Source organism: Musa acuminata, chromosome BXJ3-7 (genome assembly GCF_036884655.1).
Source record: "Musa acuminata AAA Group cultivar baxijiao chromosome BXJ3-7, Cavendish_Baxijiao_AAA, whole genome shotgun sequence".
NCBI lineage: Eukaryota > Viridiplantae > Streptophyta > Magnoliopsida > Zingiberales > Musaceae > Musa > Musa acuminata.
The window spans coordinates 1,298,679-1,321,914 of record NC_088355.1 but is presented as its reverse complement, the minus strand read 5'-3'; the positions used below and the strand labels follow the sequence as shown (position 1 = coordinate 1,321,914).

Genomic DNA, 23,236 nt, shown 5'->3' with positions numbered 1-23,236 from the left:
CGTTGGCATTAGAAAGACTACATGCGTACACCCTACTAGACAATAACAACTCGATGTTGTTAATGGTAGTTATTTTCACGACAACACCTACTTCCGTCATTGATAGAAATTAAGCAAAGTTTAACATTTATTAACTCAGACTTGACAAAAGGTGCTTATATATTATATTTTTTAAAAATATAAAGATTATTTTAAATATGAATATATCATAAGCGCTTAAGAGATACATAAACAAAACCACCTAGGTTAAAATATATCTTAACCCTTAATTATATAATTAAAAAAAGTAAGAAGAGATAAACTATGTGGACCCCGTCGTTCTTTTTCCTATTACCACAGGTAAAACTTTGGGTTGGTGGAATAAAAACTGTTCTAATGCAGGTGAATTAAAAACGTTTCATCTCGTGGTATCCGGGTAGGAAACTGGGTTGATCAACACGTCCATTTACCGGCACCATCGGTGCCAGCTGGCAGCTGGGTCCCACAATCACGAGGGGGGCTTTATGCTGGAGAATGCAAGTGCCAGCTGGCAACTGGCCCCCACAATCACGAAGGGCTTTACGGTGCAGAATGCAAGTGAAAGTTTATAATTCAAATCAAAAAGGTTAACGAGACAAGTATTTCCAGCAGTTCTCACCGACTGTCAGGATCGTAACATAGATACAAAATTGACAACAGTGACAACGATTTCTCACATTGGTTACCAATCTACAAAAGCTGACACTTTCATGTAGAGATAAATTATAGGTTGGATTTAAGAAAAATTAAGGATCAAAAGGGCATGGAAATGCAGCATCAGGGCTGCACACTGACACCAGTGTCAGCTTGACCTTGCACAGTGTTGTCAGAGGGAGCCTGAGCTGCTACCTCGTCACCTTGATGCTTAGACTTCTCCCTCGTGGATTTAACCCCTTCTTTGGCTTTAGTTGTGTTACTGTTCTTGGTATTACTCTGTAACTTGTTCGGAGGATCCTCAGAAGTACCAAAATTGTGATGTTGATGCCGACCGTAGTCTCCTAAAGCCAGATTGCTTGCGTCGCCACAGCTCTTCCGTCGACCAAGCTTGGGTGATTTAGCCCGAGTTGGAGGCAGCTGTTTGTCAAAAAAAAAAAAGAGAGTTTTAAAGGCAATCCTTGTAATCTGAACATGTCAGCAAGTAAACATGTGGGAGAAAATATCAGAGGATGTCCATGTGATCCAAATAGATGGAAGAAATCACAACATCTTCAATATAAGATGGCATGATATGATACTCCAGATGGTTTTTGTTTGAAATGAAAGTGAAGTTTGCATGAGGCAACTTTCCTCCAAAGATAGAGTAAATCTAAGCCAAGACTTATAAAATTAAATAATTAAATCTAAATAGCAAATAAGAATATTACTGGGAGAGAAAATAGTAGAACCGATGTTGGTAATAGGTTAGATGCTTGGATGAATGGACGTAATAGCTTTGCTGTGGGATATGTGATGCTATAGGAAGTATCATGTAAGAAGAAAATTGAACTTTACACGCCCTATGATAAACAGATATTCCACCTTTTTCTGCTCACTAATGCAAAAGTCAAACCAATTTCATAAATGATTGTCAAAAAGATGCATAGTTGTCTACCGTTAATAAAATTCATCAGTCAGAATCCCAACATAATATATATATATATATATATATATATATATATATAACTTGATGACAATTTATATTCTAGGAATTTACAAGTAATATCATATTATATTATGAAAGAGTAAACAAACTGAATATGTGCTGCCTAGCATGCTCGGACACAGCACTTCACTGCATTGTACTCACACAAGAAGGTAAGCATCGGCACTGAGGCTCCTTTGTGACATGAAAAACTACAGTTCAAGTCACAGAAATAAATTTATCTGTTTGCAGGGATAATGATATGAATCCTCCCCAAATTTCATAATTCATTTTGGCAAGAAATTGGTGCACACTGAGTCCCAAGTTTCATGCTGTTAAAGTAAAATTGCACTGAGAAATATGAGTAGAATGAATTGTTCAATGGCTCAGCAAATTTGCAAAAGTCAAACAATACAATTAAATAAATCCTTATTATGTGGACCCACAAAAGAGAATGAGTTTGACTGTTGCCGCCTACTGTCTGTAATCTATATGTTACTTCATGTTCAATGAAGTAAATGATAAGCTGACCTAGCATGCAACTGTATTTGTTGGACTCGAGCGTCTTTCGTAATGGGAAAGTTCAATGTGGAAACAGTACAAAATGGCCACTGCAATTGCCTGTTAACAACCCTAGGAAGTAAGTTTTATCTACTCATACTATATTCACAATGGCTCATTATATATTATAACTTGCTTGAATTAACAGTTGCATCAAGTCAAAGACAGCCAATTACCTTCTTTAGTTCAAGCTTTGGCGGAGGCCCCTCATGGTAGAAGCTAGGCATTGGCGTTGCTTTGAAATTCAAACTCTTCCTTAGTTGCTTTAGAGCTGCCTCTTTCTCTTCCTGAAGAAATCAGAAGTTGAGATGTGAAACTCCAATATATGACAATGACAGTAATAACTATACAAAGTTACTCAAATGCTACAAGTGCTTTTTATATGATTGACATAAAAAGAAATCAATATAAGGGTCAATGAATTCTCAGCCATCAACTTGATTTGTATCCTTTGCAAATCAAATTATCCTGACAAACTAAAAAACCAACCAAAATGTAGATAACAAGATAGTACCACCAATTCTCAGCCATCAACTCGATCTGTATCCTTTGCACATCAAATAATCCTGAAAAACTAAAAAACCAACCAAAATGTAGATAATATGATAGTACCACTAATTCTTAGCCATCAACCTCTGGTATAATATATAAACCAAAGCCAGACATCTAAAATCAGCCTTCTCAAAGTTCTCCATTATTTACTACAAGTTATTATCTTGTGTGGACATATTATATGGTCGAGAATGTGAGAGTAAATAAACGTTGGAGAAGGGGAGAGGATATCTTATGCAAATCAGTTTTTCCTATTGGAATTAGGAATTGGACTGTCATTCTAACGTAAGATTAGGCTAGAGCTTGGGTCAATCTAGGAAAGGTTTGTGCCTTTGTGGTGGTTTTTAAGTTGCTAAGTTGTCCTATATGTGGTAAATTTTACAAGTATCCTAGATTTAAGAATGAAGCCTTGACCTGAATTAACATGTATTTTCTGAGAATTATCAACAGTTTCTAAGTATGAATCATCAAAAAAATTTCTTCTCATGGTGGATTCCATGATATGCTCAGAGTATTCTCGTCACAAACCTATTATCTCTTTTTCTTGGTCTTAATATCTGATATAGTTGATAATACACATAAAACAATTTTTTTAACTTTGAAACAAAGCATTTTGTAAATGTTACTTTTAGATGCAATGTCTAGCATCTGCATTGTTAGACACCGCATTGCAGATACAATTAGCTTTCATTCAAGTATAATGACAGACTTACAAAATCATAGGCAAAGATATGGTCAAGACAACATCATCAATTTTGAAAAATGGAAATCTGTTTATAGAATATCAACATGTAGCTGCCTATCCACTAAACATGATGTTAGATATTGGTATCCAAATAAATGGATCATAAGCTCTAAACATCATTTTGGTCAATACAAGAATGTGAAGTATCAAAGTAGCATAAATGCACTCTTGAAAATAAAGAGAGGCATAAAGGATTCATATGATATCAGACTCATCATAAGAAACACCCTATTCTACATTTGGCTATAATGGATACCCAAAGGTCCATACACACTCAATATAAAATAATAGAAGGAAAAAAGTTTATATCTAAACTACTGGAGAAAAAAAAAATTAGCTCATTCTATAAGTCAAACTTCAACATAATAAGGTAGGCATCTGCAAGATAAACATCAAAGCCGAGCCAATCAATTACCATGGTATATGATAAGATCCTTCTATATATATACTTTGTGAAGTAATATCTAAGAAGTTATTCTTATCATATACTTCAATATGTTTTTCCTTATAACACTTAAAGCTCCATATATAATTGCAAGTTGTAAGGCAAATTTCTAAAACCTGAAAGTTCTATAATTTTTTTATGGACAAAAGAAATTTCATGTCTCATCAAGAAACTCCAAAATGGAAATATGTAAATAAGAAAACTTAATTTCTTGTGTACCATATCTCCCAAGAACTAATAAATGGAAGGAGTCATACCCTGGTCCTAGCTTCACATTCAAGTTTCTCTGCTTCGAGAGCCTGATGTTTCTCTTCTAATTTTGAATAGAACTACACATAGGACAAAAGAAACATATATCAAAATCCCATTCAATGATTCGTGGGTAAATAAAAATTTAAATGATAATTAAATAAAAAATACCTCCTTCCGCCTCTCTGCACGTTCACTACATTTGAATGTAGGGGCAATTGCCACTGTTGTATTAACTTTCAAATTTCTTATAGAAGGTGCGGTACTATGAGTAGCTCAGGAAGAAGTTCTTTGTACAAAAAACATAAAGGAATTTCAAGAAACATAAGTTGGAAAAGGATACGCAGAAGTAATGGAGCAAGAATCCTCTTCATCTGAGTACATGATGTTATCAGGATGCAATGGCCTCCTAGACGTGACTGTTAAGTTACTCTGTGATCCCATTCAGAATTATATTATGAATAAATCCATGATCTAGTCTTCGAACTTGCTAAAGCACTTTTCATAGAGAAATTTAAATGCTTTCAAGCACAGAAATCTCATGTACCAATATATCAAGGTGCAATTTTAAAAATCTTTTGGAATGTTGCGCAAGATAAATCATGAAGATACAGGATGTGTTCTGATGCTTCATATCAAATGCTTAAAATTAAGATCAAGCAAGAGGAGAAGCAACTTGATCATGATGAGAATTCAATGTGCAGTGCCTTAAATTAGCACGAGAAAGCTAAACAGAACAAGTCAGCTATAGAATAAAATTGTTTTTGAATAGGAAAACACAATATGTTGTGCAGGGTATGCAAAATCACCTAAATACTGTATATACTGAATATTTGACTCAAGGGCAATAAGAAATATTATTACCTACATTTTGAACTGCACGAAGGATGCATTATATTGCAGCATGGTATGTGAGGAGGTGGGAAAAAGATGAAGCATAAGAAGCAATAAGAAAAAGACCTGAGCCTTCTTCTGGACGTCGGACGATTGCACATCTGCATTAGGATCTTTGTCTCCCTCGTTAGCAGCTTCAGCAACAAAAGCACGATTTGCACTAGAAGCACGCTTTTCAGTTGCAAGAGCAAATGGCTGAGGAACAGTGTGGTTAGATCGTACAGCCTTGGCAGAACTTGATGCTGCTGACATATGACTTATTGATTTCTGATCACCATACTTCTTTTCTGTCATGTCCCTATCCAAACTCAAATTTCTAATGTGAGGTAAAACATGCACCACATCAGAATTTGCAATATTCTCATTGTTATCTGTAGCTTCATCTGCCACAGTCACTGTAGAAGTTTTGGGAGGGATAGCATGAGTAGTTTTATTAGGTTCAGGTGTGACACTATCTCCTTCTTCATCCATTGGCATTACTGTACCTTCCTTACCTATTGGACTGAAAAAAGTTAATCATACAAATCGAATTCTGCATATAGCAAATGATTAAAAACGAAAACTAAATATATCTGACTCTAATAGTCAAACACAAACCAGATGTATACCAACCTATAAATGCAATCATAATATTCTCATCCAAAAGATGAATCAATGGTCAAATGCGCTCAAGTAATTACTACTTCTAAAGAAGAGTTATCTTCAGAACTAAGTTATTGGGGCATTTTCCCTTGAAAGTATGCTCTTAATGAAAGTGCTCGGTCTGAGTCCACAAAGGCTTCCGTCTATTTGCAGTTTTCCATTCAATGTGATGACACTATGGAGGGAACGTTGCTCTTGAATATTTTGGGTTTGCATAGCATCCACTCCATTCTAAAATCTCTTTCATCTATTGACTTACGCATCTTATTTTCGCCAGAGTTATTGCAGCAGGGATAAAACAAACATTAAAAATCCAACAAATGATCATTCAGCAAACAATCAAATAAAACCTTTTTTTTGCACCTCAATTTTTTAAGAATTTTCCTAACTGTAAAGAAGTACCAAACCCTTCGCGGAAGCGATGCTTTTGAAGGCAACAACGCACAGCGATTCATTTGAAGGTATACCAATGCGACAGAGCAAATGAGACAGCCCTGTTACTTGAAATGTTATTCATTTCAAGACAAAAAAGCGACGGCCGAACTCCTTGCCCTACCTGAATAGTATTTTATTGAAGGAATCCCCAGTAAAAGAATACAATACAGGCCAATGAGGAAGTGGAAGGAAAGCAGACCATTATTTTACGTCACTAGAGCCATCGGAAAGAATCAGTTTAACAGCAGAAAGCGCATTCCACCGACACCGAAAACGCCTGTTCGCACCGAATCAAAGGGTGGATAGGATTCAAAATGGATAAAAGAATTAGCAAAAAATCCGCACAACAGCACCAGATCTCAAACATCCGTCGGAGATCTGGCACTCCCGAATCCAATCCGTCACGCATTCCATGGCATACGGATCGAAACAGGCGGAGAACCAACAATGAGAGACCCAAACGGAGGAGATCGACAGACGTTACTTACGAAATCCTTTTCCAAGCACCGATCGGATAGATCTAAAAGCTCGTTCTAAGGCGGTCTCCTTACCTTGGCTCCCCTTCCCTTCCCTACGTCCGCCACCCTCGGGAATAGCGATGACCGCTGTTCCGCCCGATACTTATAGCTGCGACCGAAGCTAACGCCGTCAGTTAACGACGAAGCACCGTCACGGACGACGGCCAGCTCGGAGCGCTCAACGGTGGACGTCATCTGCGGTGACGGGATCCCTATAGGCAATTCTTAAAGCAACGCCACCTCATCACGGCGGATCTCGATCACCTCCTCCATTAAATTACCAAGACGCCCTTTAGGGCTTTTCGTGCAACATTTGCATTCTACCCCTCGAAAGAAAGTTATTTCCAGGAGAGGTATGCCCACTGCAATTTCTCGTGCTTATAATAAGTTGGAGGACTTTGAAGGCAAAATGCTGACCTCAAGGCTAATAAAAGGAATCATGTCAGATCATACCCTAATTGGAATCTTTACGAAGATCCATATCATTAATGTTTCGACTTTTAACATATGCATATTTTTCAACAAATATTAATTAATTTATTGATCGATATTCCATCATCATATGATTAGTAACACGTGATAGAGTGGGTAGAATCTTAGTATTCCTCGGATTCGTTACGTCACGATCGAAATTAAATCTCGAAGATAACCTTTATAGTTCACATCATAACCTTAGTGAACAAACGGGTTGTCGCTGGTGAGTCAACACGGCTAGATCCACAGGTTGATGTCGGGAGTTCTCTGTCGGCTGAGTTGGACGACGAGGTAGGTCGAGCCCTCATGACGGGATGTTGGTCAGCGTTTCTTAGTCCGATCGCCGTCCGTGTCGAGCTACGTTTCTCCGTTCTTGGGATAGATGATAGCTCGTCCTCGTTCGCTGGATGACGATTTTCGGGCGAGGTGCTCGTAGCTCGCGGGTGACCGCTTCCCTACAAAAAAGGCCTTCGTCGGGTGATTTCCGACTTTGGCCCTTCCGACGAGCAAGTCAGTTGTGGGTGGTATTATATTTTTTTCCTCCTCTCCCTTCTTGGAGGTAGAGATAGAGGTCTTTATACTGGCGTGAGAGGGTTGGTCATACGTGGATTGGCGTGGTGGACACGACATTAGTACGGATTCTGGCTTGGTGTGCAGGGCGTTGCCATCCCAGGATTGCCGGGACCAGGCATGTTCGAATAGTGTCCTAGGGTGAGAGTTTTGACGTGGCATGTGGTGCAAATTTTGACATTGCGTGTGGCATCAACTGTGACGTGTCCGTGGGGCAAAACATGCCTTATCAACATCTATCGTGAAGATAACAATACTTGAAATCTATTATAAAAGAGCTCCTTATATACATTTTTAATATATTATAACTTCTACTTAAAATTAATTGAATTCTCTAAATTGACTATTAGGTCGAGAGCACCTCGACGTAGTCTTAGAGGTTTCAAAAGCATATGAGAATGAATCGTTCATCAACTTTTCAAGACAAACAAAAAAATATATAATTCGTTGACTCCGAATCGTTATCTATCTTGGATAATCAAAATCTAATTTAACAATTCGGTGCTAAAAAGAGGACCTCCTATCATGCCTCAAGGAAATCATGTTGGCTCGTCTCGGATAAATTAAGAAGATCGAAAATGACTGAATCTCTAGCTTTTAAACTTCGCTATTCAAACTTTCGTCAACCCGGGCATTCCCTACTCAACTATTAGGTCTATCACAAGTCATGTTTTCCAAATATTTGAATAATTAACTTTCTATCAATTATTTTTTTATTCGATACCAAATGTATCCACACTCGTTCAACAAGCTTCACATGCTCCACCCACTCATATTATGGCTATTATTATTACAATATTATATAATTTAATTCGACAAGTGTAAATTTTGATATAGATAACTCAAATTATGATACTATATCTTCTTTAACTTATCATGGCACAATAGAGATCAATCGAACCATTCACATTATTATTTTTTTACTCGTATCTCTAAATTTGGTATTGGCTTGACTTATTTTAGTCAACGCATCATGAAAGGTTTATTCCACTCATAATAGGTCAATATAAGATCTTCCATAACAACTTGAGATACCGTAAGAGTCAATCATCTAATTTGTTAAGTTCCCTCCATATGTTCGGAACATCTACATGAGACGGATCGGAATTGAAAGACGTCTGATCAAAGATTAGGCAATAAAAATAATAAAAAATCGAGCCTTATCTATGATCTCCTATCATCAAGAATTATAGGCGTCGACTAAGTTTTTACTGCGTCGAGATTGGTGCTGACAATAACCCACGGCCTGTAAGCTGAGTAAGTTTGTACTGACGTGGGCCCATGTCCTATGAGAGACGAGGTGTCCCAATGGGTTTCACCACCGGTCTCCTGCGTTCCCGTCTATCGCTCACGTGCGCAGTATTCGGAGACGACGCAAACACTCGTTGCCACTCACGTGCGCCGGATAAAGGAAGTATAAATAATAAAGCAGTCTCACCCTTGTCCGCATCGACTCGCTCTCTCTCTCTCTCTCTCTCATCGTAATCCCTAATCCGTTGTCCGGGGCAGTCCCGCCTCTCGGTCTTCAGCCTCGAGAGCTTTCGAATTCGTTCGCCTCCCCGTTTGGATCTCCCTCGGCCCCTCCGCTGTCGGCCAGGACTCGCGCCAAAGCCCGTAGGCCGCCTTGATCTTTTGCCCTCTGCTCCTCCTGCGTCTTCGAGCTCTTGTTTATGTCTTTTCTGTAGGGTTTTCTTCGAAGGCATTTCGTGGAGTCGTTGGGACCCTTTCTGAGTATCGTATTTTGAGATGTCGGGGTTTTTTGTGATGAATTGTTAGTAGAGACGTGATTTTTACGGTTTCAACGATTCGTAGTCTTTTTTCCTTTTTGAGTCTCGTTTGTTTTCTCGATTGGCCTCTGTATCTCGAGTTTACTAGTGTTTGTCAGTACGATTGAGCGTTGGTTATGAAATCTGTGGATCATAATGCTGGAAAAGTGCTGTTGTTTACAAGGTTACTAGGTTCTTTCATCATGATCCTTTGCTTAACAAGGAGCAAGAAGCTGTACACTTGTGCAATCTGAAAATGGAAGTTTTGATTACCTGTAGTTCTATTGGAAGAGAAAAGAAAAATCATATAAAATTAGATACTAGATTAAAATCGTTTTGTGTTTAGTGTCTAGGTAAGAAAGAGGTTGTATATGAGTAGATTTTGTTTTTAGTCTGATACATCTTAAAATATAGTTTTGTTTGCTACGGATCAACTTGTTTTTGTTATTGGAAGTATACTTCTTGGCTTAAACCTCTGCAGATTGGAGATACCTTTTGTGATTATTTATCCAGTCATGCGAACACGATACTGGTTCTTGTCATGAATGGCTACTTTTAGATGCTTGTGTTTTGCTTAATTACTGAAACATGCAGTACGGTAGTAGTTATATTCAGAGTTTGAAAAATGAGAAAGGTAACTAAATGAGGAAAATAAGAAATAGAAAAGTGTGGAAATAAGGATAAGGTCATGTTTTTGAATTCAAGGATATATTTAGGTGGTATGGTAGTTTTAATTATTTTATATGAAATGCAATAGCAATATCCAGACTCTATTTTTGGTAGCTAGATATTTTTAGTTGGGCAGAAACATTTTTTTTTCTTCTGAAAGCTGGAATTTATGGGCCCTTGTTCTAGGTTGTCTCTTCCTGGTATGGAACAATCAATGTACACTGCTGAAAGAAGCCACACTTATTTCTGTACGTGTGTTGAAAGTGGACATTTGACAATGAAACAGATACAGGAATATCCAATTTTCTTTTTAATATGCTTACTTTAAGATGCTTATTCATCCAGATTTGCTTTTATATTGGTTTCAAACATGCAACCTGCCCTATTTTTTGTGTATCACTTATTGGTCTATAACATCTGGTTTGGGATTATCTCATTCTTCTTCTTGTTTTTTGGAACTTGTCTTGCTCTCCATGCATAGTCTTATACAGTGATCCATGTTATTCTGAGAGCACTGGCTATGTTTGATTATATTTGCTTTCTTATGCTTGATTATATTTGCTTTTCTAGTTTTTGGCTTCTTACATCTGCATCTGTGATGTTTGATGATCTTAGTTTAATTCAACATCTTATGGATGACATCGAGGAAAATGTTGTGGAAGAAGAGGTCCCGGTAGAAAGTGGAAACTCACACGAAGTGAAACAAGAAACTGATGGTCAGTTGGAAGCAGAGTCTGGTGAAAAGAAGTGGCCTGGGTGGCCAGGAGAGAGTGTTTTCCGCATTTTGATTCCTGCTCACAAGGTGGGTAGTCTCATTGGCCGCAAAGGAGAGTTTATCAAAAGAATGTGTGAGGAATCAAGAGCTCGGATAAAGATTCTTGAAGGACCTCCTGGAGTGCCAGAAAGGGCAGTAAGTATTTCATTAGTTTGATGGTGCTCTAGTTAAGGTGCCACTACCATATATCTATTGTAGATGCTGTGAAGGGTTTGTGCTATCCAATTTTATGATCTTTTAGCTATCATGCTATTTTTCTTTTTTGTTGCATTCTAGACATTATGCAGGCTGTTCGAATTTATCAAGTTGTTCATCCTAGAATTGTAAAAAATACCTGTCTGATTACTTGCTTCTATCGTAATTGTGCAGCGTACTATGTCTATGCTGCTAGGTCATGTTCACCTTGTTTGTTCATTTGGCTTATAGAATTAAATGATTTGCATATTACCCACGTGTGACTTCTGTTTATTTCTTAAAATTGCTTATGATTTGTTCTCTTTTGCAAAATAAGAGGTGCCTGTATTTATATTGCAAACTGGTTAAATCACAAATCATCTCCGTGGCTTTATAATACAATGATTCATTTATGATATGCAAATAACCTGTCTTTTGCTTGCACTTTATCTAAAGTTTGCTTCATTTAGGATATGCTTATTTTCTGAATGACCATAAAACAAAGTTGATAAAAGCTTGGTTGTGTGATTAAAAAAAATTAGCTGAATAGTTGCATGATTCACACAAGTAATGTTGGCACTTGATATTTCAGACCCAACTTTTTTGTTCGTTCCTATTGAAGGCACAACTAATTAGAGTTAACTTTTTGGAAGTATTTGAAAGTCAAAATATCTCTTCAATAATCAAGAATATTTCCTCAATGAAAATCTTGAGAGTACTTCTTAGATTTTTGTTGGCTAAGGTTCAAATTTATTGTCTTTTTCAAATTGTGAAATCATAAATCAGGTTTCAGTCACACTAAGTAGGCAGAACTTGATGATTCGAAGATTGAATCTACCATATGTTATAAGAAAAGGACACGATGCAGTCAACAATAATGTTCATATGGGGAAAAGATCACCTAAGACAAACACTTAACATTCCCATTGCAGCCTTCAGTCATAATAACCAGATGAATCTTTGCAGGTTCTTTCTGCAGACCTAAGGCAACAAATGAAATTGTCCTTGTGAATCAAAAATAGAAGAACAAAGGTGCAGTTTGCAAATATCAGTCTTTGAACATCTGTGCTGGAATTTATCTAAGCCTAGACATGTTGGATGACCATCAAGCTTCACATTGTTTCTGGTAATTCCATAACTCGCTTGATTGTCGTTTCAACAAGAGATCAATATGTTCTTGATGAGTAGAAAGGTCCGTGGTGCGGAGGCTACTTGATAGGTATGTTGCAGATCCAGGATATATATAGTAACTGATAGCGAGATTAATACAGTCATGTCTAAAATTTGCATTGAATCAATATACTAAGATTGATCTTTTGAGAAATGGAAAAAGGTGCTGATCAGTATTACCCATGAACATGTCTAACCATTTATGGATGCAAATTTATATGTAGATGGAATAATTAAGAAGAACGAATATTTGGTGCATGGTTTGTTATGTTTCCAGAGCTAAAATCAGTATCAAGTCAGAAAATGGAAAACTGTGTTTATAAAAGAATATGGTGGTAAAAAGCTGTAATATGCTAGTTTAGTCAACTGATTAAAAAAGATAAGCTTTAGCTGATGATCCTTTGCTAAAATTCCCGTGCAGCATGCTACATGGACTATCATAAAACTTGGATAGGCTATTTTATTAAGATTTAAGAAAGACAGAGGTCTGATTTTTATATTTTCAGATCTTGAAGATGTACGATAACTACTCAAGCGGCCATTGGAAACTCTTGTTGCATCTTGTTTAATTGTTTTTGTCTTTAGACTTCAGTGACTGATGTTTTTCATTCCGTCTGTTCATCTGATACAGGCAGTAATCTCATTTGGCGTTATTCATCATCTTCAAGCTGTTGTAAGCATTTCAGTATGTATGATCTGTTCTGGTGCCCCTTTGATGTTGACAGACAGCTGCTGGTAACATGAATAGGTAGAGAAAAAGTAATGTAGAATGGAAAAGTGGGACCTAACAACTAAGACAATATAAAATTAGAAAGATAAGAAATGAACAAGATACGATGTAAAATTTTTGGAATCTCTAAAGACAGTTCGTGGCTATAATAATAAAAAGAAGAGTGGCTCATTGCACAAAGCTGCTGGCAATTCGGGGTTTAGGGAGTTTACGTCCTTGCACTTGATCCAAATGGATTCTAATTACTTAAAGCTCCACCATAGAAAAATCATAGATTTTTCTGCCTAGCATGACTTTAAACATGTGTGGCACTTGAAATTTTGAAGTCTTTTGATTACGTAATGAGTGAGTTCAAATTTTTAACAATATTCCACAGTATTCCAAGAGTCAATTAAGACAAGTTGACACTAAGCCTGCCTTTTTCAAATTACTGTCATGGATATTTGAATTCTGAATTCTCACATGTGTTTATTTAGGAAATCAAACAATTTAAAGTTTTGTCTGACTAAGGAGGCGCTTATCTGGTCATCATTTTACTGTTTAATTGAGAGGAATAATCATAGTTCTACATATCCTTTCCAATAAGTACCACTTTGAATTGTTTGGTTTCTTTTCATGATCTACAATCCTTTGTTATGTAATAACAATGTTTTTTTTGCATACAATGTCTTTGAGTGAAATATTTAATCATATAAATCCATTCATGTAGAAGAATTTGGCATAATTGTTGTTTGAAAATTAGGTATACTAATTAATTATTGGTTTTATAAAATTGTTCAAACCTTTTTTTAATGCATTCTCAGACGATACATTTGCATAATTATCCATTGTAAGAGCTGGTATGCCATATTCTTGCTTTTGGTAATTTTATTTTTACTACCAACTGTGAGATTTGTGACGTGAGATACCAAGTCGAATTTATTTCTGAAAGGTCTGTAAATTCTTTTATTTGATAAAGAGAAACAGAACAAACAGGAATTGATGAACATCATACTTTATTGGATTGGTAATTATTTTTTTGTTTATTGACTACTAAATGGTGATTATTTCTCCATTCTACATTTAGTGTCATAAAAAAAGATTTCATAGGTGCTCATGTCTGCTGTGCTTCATTAAAGCGTGCATCTTGCACATAGGCTACATAGGATCTCAGTGTTCAGTGTGCTTATAAAAACTTTGGATTTGAGAGGATGAGTGCAATCAAATTTTATTTCTAACAAAAGCAGTCAAGTTAATAAGGTTAAATGCACATAAGTAATTAATTTTTACTTGCTTCGGATCATGTTGATATTCAGCTTTCCCCACCTTTTATTTCCATAAAAACATCAGGGAAGAGGTTTCATAATCATTCTTAGGTTCATTATTGCAAATATCAGGTTAATATTATCATCCTTGACATGTATTCCATTAGATATTGGAAAATGTCCTCCTTCCTGGACATGGTGTGTGGTATGTGTATGTGGCTTTATATGCAGATGCATATGTAACATGTTGAAATATTTTTGGTTTTATATGCTTATATAAAAATAGGAAATATGCAATCCACAAATAAATATTATGGTATACATGAAGATATGAAATAGTAATTGACAATTACAGGATGAAGTTAAATTATAAGTTTATGGTACAAGATTGTATATTAATTTGGGTGATTAAGTTTGAATAGAATGGGTGACGATTTAAGCTATTATCCTATATTCACAGACATCATATGAAGTAATGATATGGTAGTATCGACATTAGTAGTAGTCATGACACATTTTTATGATTATGTGGGCTACATATGGAGTTGCATATGTAGTTATTCAGGATAGGTCAGTCTTGGAACAATGAGGCATGGTGGTACTGTGTTTGTTATGTCTATTTACATGGCTATGTAGACTATTTTGTGGGACACTGATTTCTATGCTACTATGCTCTCTCTACAAGGGTTGTGACTAATTTGTAGCATTATCTGCCACCAAAAAGGACTAGGCCTCAAAATGACATCTGAAAAACTATATACGTCAAATCTTGATCCTCTTTATTTATTTTAGAAGTGGTTAGTGGATGTATATACAACTAGGAGACAGTGTATTGCACTATGTAATGTAGGTGTTATTCCTGTGCAAATGAAATACATTTATAATTTGTCAAACCAAAAACTGTAAATTTAGAACTTAACCTAGTTCTGCTAAAAGAGATTTTAATGTTCTGTAGAATTATCATCCTTTTTCATCGTGATTAACTAAGTAGCATGCAAGTTACCCTTTCAATGGAACTAATTTTATGTGCCACAGTATAATTTCTGGTTTGATCTATGACTTGTCTCTATCATGAATACATCAAGTTGTTTCTTTCCCTTTCTCATGTTTCTGGGTTTGCCACATAGTTATCTATTTTTGTCATTGTTTTCCTATGTAAGAGTAACATTGTCAGTTGGAGAAATTACTAATTTACTGTTTTTGCTCGATGTGATATTTTGTTGTTTCTTGGAACTTGTGAAGGTAATGATTTCAGCAAAAGAGGAACCAGATGCTTCCATTTCTCCTGCTATGGATGGTCTGCTTAGAGTTCATAAACGGATAATTGATGGTTTAGACGGGGAATCTGGTCATGCTCCATCAGGTGCTGGTAACACAGCGGCCACAAGATTGCTTGTGGCAGCTACACAAGCAGGAAGCCTCATTGGTAAACAGGGAGCAACAATAAAATCCATTCAAGAGGCTTCTAACTCCATTGTCCGTATTCTTGGTATGATTGTCTAGACCTTTTTATATTTTCTTTACACCTTTTCTTTTTAAGCTATAATCTGCCTTTTTCCTTGTAAGAAAATAAGAAATGGTCTTTCATGATCACTGTTGTATCTTAGTAACTTATAGATACTTGCTGCTTTAAGATTCCCAGTGTCAGGTTATGATTTGTTTCCTTTACAGTTAACTACTGTCAGCCTCTTAGTCTGCGATGTTGTATGTACTAAAGTAATTAATAATTGCTAGTTTTGGTTTCTTGTGGACATCTTAATTTAAAAAAAATGAAACTGGAAAGTGATTTGACATATTGTAACTTTATGTGGCAAGTATGTCTTTACTTGTTATTTCATTGTTTTGGTGTGTAGATTATAATATGTAATTTATTTGTTTCTCATGGCAGCTTCCTTTCTGTATCTGGACTAAAATATCTCACATAGTTAGAGTAGTTTCCACTTTCTAGTACTTGAAGGTTTAGAGAATAACTCATTTGGAGCTTTATGTTGACTTGTCATTTTACTACTATTTCATTTCACTTCCACCTCTTGGATGATAGAAACTTCTCTGTTTATTAAAAATGCACTCACTAGTATAAGGATTAGGAAATGGTAAAACCTATTTAAAAGCTATGGATTTAGAAAGAGATGCATGACTTGCATTCTCAGTCCTGCAGCAAGCGTTCTGACTCGAGTGCCTGTTGAAAGGCTTACCAGATGAAGCATGGACATGGACTGATTCAGATCTTTCATGGTTTTCTTACAATGATATTGCTTGTTATGAGAAAGGATACAATGGATCAGGGACACAGAAAGCATTGTTTATATTGCTTGTGTGCATATTATTCTTTATAATGGTGCCTGTTTGTGCAATCATGCAATTACGTTTTTAGAACGAGTCCCAAACTCGGATACTTGCATAGCTAGAGCAAGCCTCAATTTCAGATCTTCAGTGTGAAGTATTTTGGCTTATTTATGCCTGAAGAAAGTGGAAGAACCTATAGAGCGTAGCTAACGTATATGCTCTTATGACTATACTGTGGCCCCTTCTATTTCAGCCAGCTATCCTGGTTTGCCTCTATGCCCTCCTTTGTCTGGACTTTCCATTAGGGCAATAAGCATGATTGTCAACACCTGTACATAACCAGCTCACTTAGCACAATTTTAATGAAAGAGGAGTGCTACAATATCAGTATCTAAGCAAAATTTGAATCTTAGCATCTCTGTTGTTGATAATGTTTTTACACTGTTAATGGGCTTAATATTTCAAGATCTAATTCAAGGTTCCTGATATAGCTTTCTGAGTCATCCTTGAAGTGCTTAGGGACATCTTTTATTGGAAGGACATGCCTTATGACGACGAGTACGTGTCAATCTATTCATGTACCTATTGAGTCATTACTAGTTCATTTTCTTAGCCATATATCTGTTCTTTAACAGATATATAAATGCCTGAATGACCTTTATCTGGAGCTGAGAGCATGTATATGACACATTCCCTGGATGAGTAATGATGTCATGGTAATCTTAGATTTAACTTTTAACAATTCATCTCAGTGGTTCACAAAGGTTAAACATGCATATTGACGGTAATGTAAATTTGCAAGTTGTGAACTTGCAATATATTCGGCTAATCCGTAGATAGGGAATGAACTTGCAATTCATTTCTTATCTGATGAAGTTGTATATTCGACTAATCCTTTGTACAGTGTGTTGAACCAGTTATCGAGACAATTAAACTGATATGTGCAGATTGAAAATTCTAATATTTTAGATTTTTTAAGTGCAAAAATTACTATTTGGCAAGTATCTGTTTAATAAGTTTGAGATTTGCCTGTAAATTGGTGCCTTATTTCTGTTGCCCATACAACAACAACAACAAAGTCATAAGTCTCAATTATTTGCAATACATGGATCTTTTGCCGTCATTAAAAAATCATTGTCATTGTTAGTGAAACAAGGTTTGCGATACCGCCTCGATTGTTCAGTCTGAGTGGTGTATTTGTGCGACCTTGTATGGTATATGGCTTGTACCGAGAAGTTTCTTCTTTTGTTTTTCAGCTTTTTTTCAGGTTTTTCTAAAACTTGGTACATATTGATGTACTGGCATTCAGTACACTGGTCTGGACCATATAGTACTGGTCTGAGTCCTGACTGGTACACTATCAGTGCACGAAATTGCAAACTTGACAGCAAAATTCCCTTGGGTTTGTTGGAAATTGACCAGCAAATTAATTATTATTGTTTGCTGTTCATGCTGACTATGGTCTCTTCTTAGATGCTTGCTCGTTTGTGTTTACTTTGCTCCAATTTTTGCAGAAAATCTACCTCCTGTTGCTCTGTCAGATGATAGAGTTGTTGAGATACAAGGAGAGCCCACTGGGATGCATAAAGCAGTGGAACTAATTGCAACCCATTTAAGGAAGTTTCTAGTTGATCGTAGTGTTCTTCCTTTGTTTGAAAAGCGTGTAAGTTAACTCATTTGAAGTATGATACTGAACTGTGTATTACACAAATTTGATGAATATTTTAGAGTTTTTCTTGATGTTCTAAAAGTTTCAAATTATGACTCTGTTGTGTAGGTGTCGTTGCCAAATATGCATATGGAGCAGAACATGCCTCCACCTCAACCTTGGGGCCACCCTCCAGGCCTTCCCCCAAGTGCTGGTGGTTCAGCTTATGGTGGCAATCCTCAATTCATGCCTCCACGAGCCCATGATAATTTTTATCCTCCACCTGACCTTCCCCCATTAGAGAAGCAACCGCATCAAGGAATTTCCATGTATGGACAAAATGCACCACCAATGGGTGTCCACTCAGCAAATCAACAGGCATCATCAATGATTTCTCAGGTACCTTTTCAAAAGTACGGGTAAATAAGTGCTTTTAAGAGTAGAGTATGTTGTTTCACTTGTTTTACTCTGATGAGTTCTCGACAGGTTACACAGCATATGCAGATTCCACTTTCTTATGCTGATGCTGTGATTGGAGAAGCTGGTGCAAATATTAGCTATATCCGTCGTGCTAGTGGGGCGACCATAACCATACAAGAAACAAGGGGGGTCCCTGGAGAGATGACTGTTGAGATTACTGGGAGTGCGTCACAAGTTCAAACTGCCCAGCAGTTGATACAGGTGTAGTCCATGACCTTATAACCTGGATAATCTACTTCTTCTATGTGCTATACATCTGTTTCTATTGTTTAAAGAACCTATTGTTTAAAGAACTGTTTGATTTCTAAAATATTCATGCTGTATTTTCACTAACTTAAAAGTGGATTTTTTTCAGGGTCTAAGCAGCTCCCTTTTAATTCTTGTTTCTTCTCATCTGTTTTAATCTCAGGAGAAGATATATGATAATTATTCTTTTATCTGTTTCCATTATTAAGTGTGAATGCCTTCTTTAATCCCATGTATGCCAATATAGTGTCCTACTTTATAATTTGTGTATATATTATGCTTGTATTTTTGTGTATTAGGATAAACAGCAACAATAACAAAACCATAAGTCTCAAATTTTTGGGGTTGGCTACAGGGAGCTATTGCTGTTTTATGATGTGTAAAAAACAATATGTTTAGTTAAGTTAGAGTACTTAAATTTTTATTTATAGTTTATATTTTTTAGATCTTCCTTTATCTCTCATTGTCTCATTAAAATTAATCATTTCACTTCTTCTGACTACTGTATCAGGAGATCTCTCAAGCATATGTTCATACCATTCAGAGGTCTTCTAAGCCAATTTTGGCTATCATCTATAACTTTTAGCTATTGTAGATTAGATATATGATCTAAGTGTTCTCGAGATGTCAATTTACTTGCCACATGAGACTTGAATAATATTGTGTTAGCATTTCAGAGTCATAGGTTGGTGCAGGGGCAATTTTCTGCCTGAAATTTATATATTTCTGATATGAATCCAAATTGAAATGGCTCAGCATGTAGGAGACAGTTGTATTTGTTTCTTGGTTGCAATTGATTTAGAGGCAATTGTTTACGTTGTAGTTTGTTATTCTGTTGTGGATCTGAATTCATTTGGCTCTGCAATATAGGAAACAGAATTTTATTTATTTCTTGTTCACATTTGATCTTTATCTTTAAAGTTGAAATAGGAATCATTTCAGCAGTTTCATCTGTATTTGATCTTGATACAAAACCAAGGAATCTTCCACTCAGATCGAGGATCTAAGTCAGTCTTATAATTGACAAAACAATGCATCAGTGACTCCATTAATGATAAATAAGAAAGAAAAATTTAGACAGGTCTCAGGTCCAAGTACTTGTACAGTCGCATGGATTGGCGTTCGAATACCGGTATGGGCTCGCTAGGGTCTAACCTACTGACACATGGTATGTTGGCACGTGCCATAAAATTTATTTAAGAGCTGTGTATACATGGTTATGGGAATTATGGGAGGCACGTGCAACGGTCTGTGCTGCCAACCTATTGGCCATCTGACTGGTACGTATTGCCCCGTATGTACCGGTCTGAGCAAAAAGTAGAACCATGCTAAAGATCATTGTTTGGTTAAAAAAAAAGGGCTAATTATACAAAAGTTTGGTTGCAGCACATGGACTAAGTACTTCACAGTTATATTTACTTATATGTGAGCATACACAGTTGATTGTATTCCATCTAAGTTTATTTTTGCATTTTTAGTTGATCTATTGCACTTAAAACGTAAGTGATGGCTGTTGGTAGTGCTTATCTTCTGAAAATGAACATAGAGAGATAATTGGAGTTTGCCAAGATATTTCTTCGGACATGTCATAATTCTCAGTTCTTGGCATGAGCAGTCCAACATATCGGATTAATATGGATAATGTGGATGAAAAGCAAACTGATCGTTAGTCTTAAAAAGTAATTATTACTTCTAAAAGAATCTTCTTTTTTTCCTTCTTGGGATTGACAAGAATCTTCTTTTTGATCTTTTTTTCCCTTCTATTTCAACTCTTAATAACTCCTGTTCTTGAAGGCATAGGTGTGCATATTCAGCAATACCTTTGTTATGTGGGCTCAATTTACAACTGTAGAGAATTTATCGTTGTAATTCAACCATGATTGGATGAATTTCTTTTGAATAAAATCATAAGCACTGAATGTATGAAGAGATCATTTACTAAGTTGAATGTGCAAAAACCTTGTCCATGTGTCCAGACAATTGGTGTTAGCTCCAGGAGTTGATGTCAGGAGTTTTACGGTTACATGATATTTCTTTTGTGCAATGCATTGAGCAATGTGTGTGTGACATTTCCTTCTTTTTTCACTTATAGTCCCAAATAAATAATGTTACTCGTTTCCTGAATGTATTGTGATGTTTAACTTTAAACTGCCATGGTGCTAGAACTTAATCTTGGTCAGTTGAACCATTCGCATGGGGTGCTACTGCACGTGGCATGTGTACAGGTTTTTATCATCTGTGAACCAACTATTCATGGTGATCATGTGAATCTCACATGTAATGTGCTTGAATAATATGTTGGTCATGTTGGTCCTTTTCCCTTTTCGTTATTTGTTGATCAACTGCAGCCTATTCAACAACCCAAATTAGTTATATCAGCAAGTACTTAAAATCAGCACATCAGTTGATTATCCTAAATCAAAATGTGATTATCTGACGATGGAAAATATGTCAATAATGGGACTAGGGTGGATATTAAAGATTTTGATGATTAATATTAAAGATATTAAAGAAAAGTTATTTTGGTTCCATGTGAACTTTTTTTTTGGGGGTCTGTTGTGCGTTCCGCCCTTTGCTTGATGATTTTTCTTGCCGTTAGGCAGGCTAAATTATTTTTTTTCTGTTGCAGAATTTCATGGCTGCAGCTCCATCTCCAGCTCCTTCACAGAGCTCAATGGGTTCCATGGATCCAGGTTATAATTCTTACCAACCGCATGGTCCCATGTACGGATCTCCTCCATCGAACACTGGTCCTGTGGCCCACTCTGGAGGAGGATATGGTTCAACCTATGGTGGCAGTTATGGGTATTAGGATATTTGAGAGGCTTATTGAGCTGATAGTATGTTCTCATTGGAGTTACCCCTTAGAAGAGTATATTCTTACAGAGATTTATGCTGTGATTTTACTTGACGACCTTTAGCAACTTCAGACCTTATTTCTGGCTGTACATTTAGCCACCATAAATCATTTTACATCTCTTTGTTTCTTCATGTACGTCCTACTTTTGAATCTGATATTGAACATATTATTTATTTCTGATGGTTTTTTATCCCTGCCTTTTTTTTATGGATCTTTTGTTTGTTTACGATGCCAAGAGATGATTTCTTGGCAGCGTTTAAAATGCTCCATTGATGATTTCTTAAGACGGTCTGAAAGGGTGGTGGTGGGTAATACTGTTACCATACTGTATCAGCATGTGGTTCCTTTAAATTTTCGATTTCCAGATTCGAGGAGCATAAATCCAAATCTTTAAATTTTCTTAGATGTTGAGTAAATTTGATCGACATCGATAGAGTTTTAGGATTCATTACTAATAAGGTGGGCTTTTAGGCGTTGTTAATTATAGATTATCTTTTATATTTGGGTCAAATTGGTACTGTAGGTTTTATATTTAAAAAATTTATATTGATATTTTTATAATTTTAAAAGTGAGATAAATAATTTTATTTGTCTTAATATTGTTAGTTGTATTCATGAAAAATATAATATTTGACATCACCCGTTCATCGGTGTAAAAGTTACGGAGAGTTGGACGAGATTAGAGATCACCAAAGATGACCTCCGTGAAGGAGGTTATGGTGAGGCTGATGAAGGTGAAAGCTCCCATGAAGAGGGGGAGGCTAAGTTGTCCTCTCATTTGGCTCCTGTCGTAGCGAGAGTGATTGCATTTTCGATGCTCATCGTTGTCGTCTAGTTGTCGACGTTTGACAGTGAACAACAAGAAGAGTGCCTAGAACTTGGGTTGTGACAGATAGAGTAGTAAAGAGAGTGTGGGGTCGAATCCATCGATATTACTATAAGCCTAGCTCAAGAGTCGAGCAGCGAAGATTCTATAGCGATTTGATATCATTCATCTCCTTCAACAACAACATGAGCTAAGCCACCTAGAAGAGAATGAAGGTGGCGGAGCAATGTCGTGTAAGGAGACAAGTGGAGAGATGTCGAGAAGAGGAAGGTGACCTGGCCACCAATCCAAGTCTTGATGTCGAACCACTATAGGCAATGAGTACATAGAGGAGGATGACGTGGGCGTCGCGAATGTTAAATATAGTGTGGGCGAGAATTGAGAATGAGACGTCGTAGGTAGCAGGTGCTGGGCTGCACAACTGCGAGGAGGGGCTCGAGGAAGATGACCTTGGTGGCAACGACAACGCTGACAACAATGTCCTGAGCATCCCAATGATAGTCACTCTCACTACATCGGGAGCCAAGTAAGACGATCACCACACCTTGAGCATCACAGTGGTGGTTACTCTCACTATATCAGGAGTCAGGTATGATAATGACCATGCCTTGAGCATTCCAACGGGTGTAGCGAGAGGC

General features: G+C 36.6%; 2 protein-coding genes across 8 annotated transcripts; one reads left to right on the top strand and one right to left on the bottom strand.

Annotated features, from left to right (window-relative positions):
• Positions 1 to 571: 571 nt before the first annotated feature.
• LOC135642676 (protein WVD2-like 3) lies at positions 572 to 6,864 on the bottom strand. 7 transcript variants are annotated; one of them, XM_065159008.1, is made up of 8 exons: positions 6,651 to 6,834; positions 6,362 to 6,439; positions 5,152 to 5,579; positions 4,535 to 4,623; positions 4,363 to 4,456; positions 4,200 to 4,271; positions 2,377 to 2,487; positions 572 to 1,092 (listed from the first exon to the last, which is right to left on the bottom strand). In XM_065159008.1, exons 3-8 carry the CDS (start codon positions 5,560 to 5,562, stop codon positions 796 to 798), a joined length of 1,074 nt encoding a protein of 357 aa, XP_065015080.1. In that variant the 5' UTR covers positions 5,563 to 5,579; positions 6,362 to 6,439; positions 6,651 to 6,834; the 3' UTR covers positions 572 to 795. The 7 variants fall into 7 exon arrangements, with proteins under 7 accessions (XP_065015080.1, XP_065015079.1, XP_065015078.1 ...); XM_065159007.1 differs by lacking the exon at positions 6,362 to 6,439 and having other exon boundaries at positions 6,714 to 6,864; XM_065159006.1 differs by having other exon boundaries at positions 6,362 to 6,834.
• Positions 6,865 to 9,179: 2,315 nt separating this feature from the next.
• LOC135642516 (flowering locus K homology domain-like) lies at positions 9,180 to 21,962 on the top strand. The gene is made up of 7 exons (XM_065158724.1): positions 9,180 to 9,338; positions 10,775 to 11,069; positions 15,495 to 15,741; positions 18,053 to 18,201; positions 18,316 to 18,585; positions 18,673 to 18,867; positions 21,542 to 21,962. Exons 2-7 carry the CDS (start codon positions 10,791 to 10,793, stop codon positions 21,722 to 21,724), a joined length of 1,323 nt encoding a protein of 440 aa, XP_065014796.1. The 5' UTR covers positions 9,180 to 9,338; positions 10,775 to 10,790; the 3' UTR covers positions 21,725 to 21,962.
• Positions 21,963 to 23,236: the final 1,274 nt, after the last annotated feature.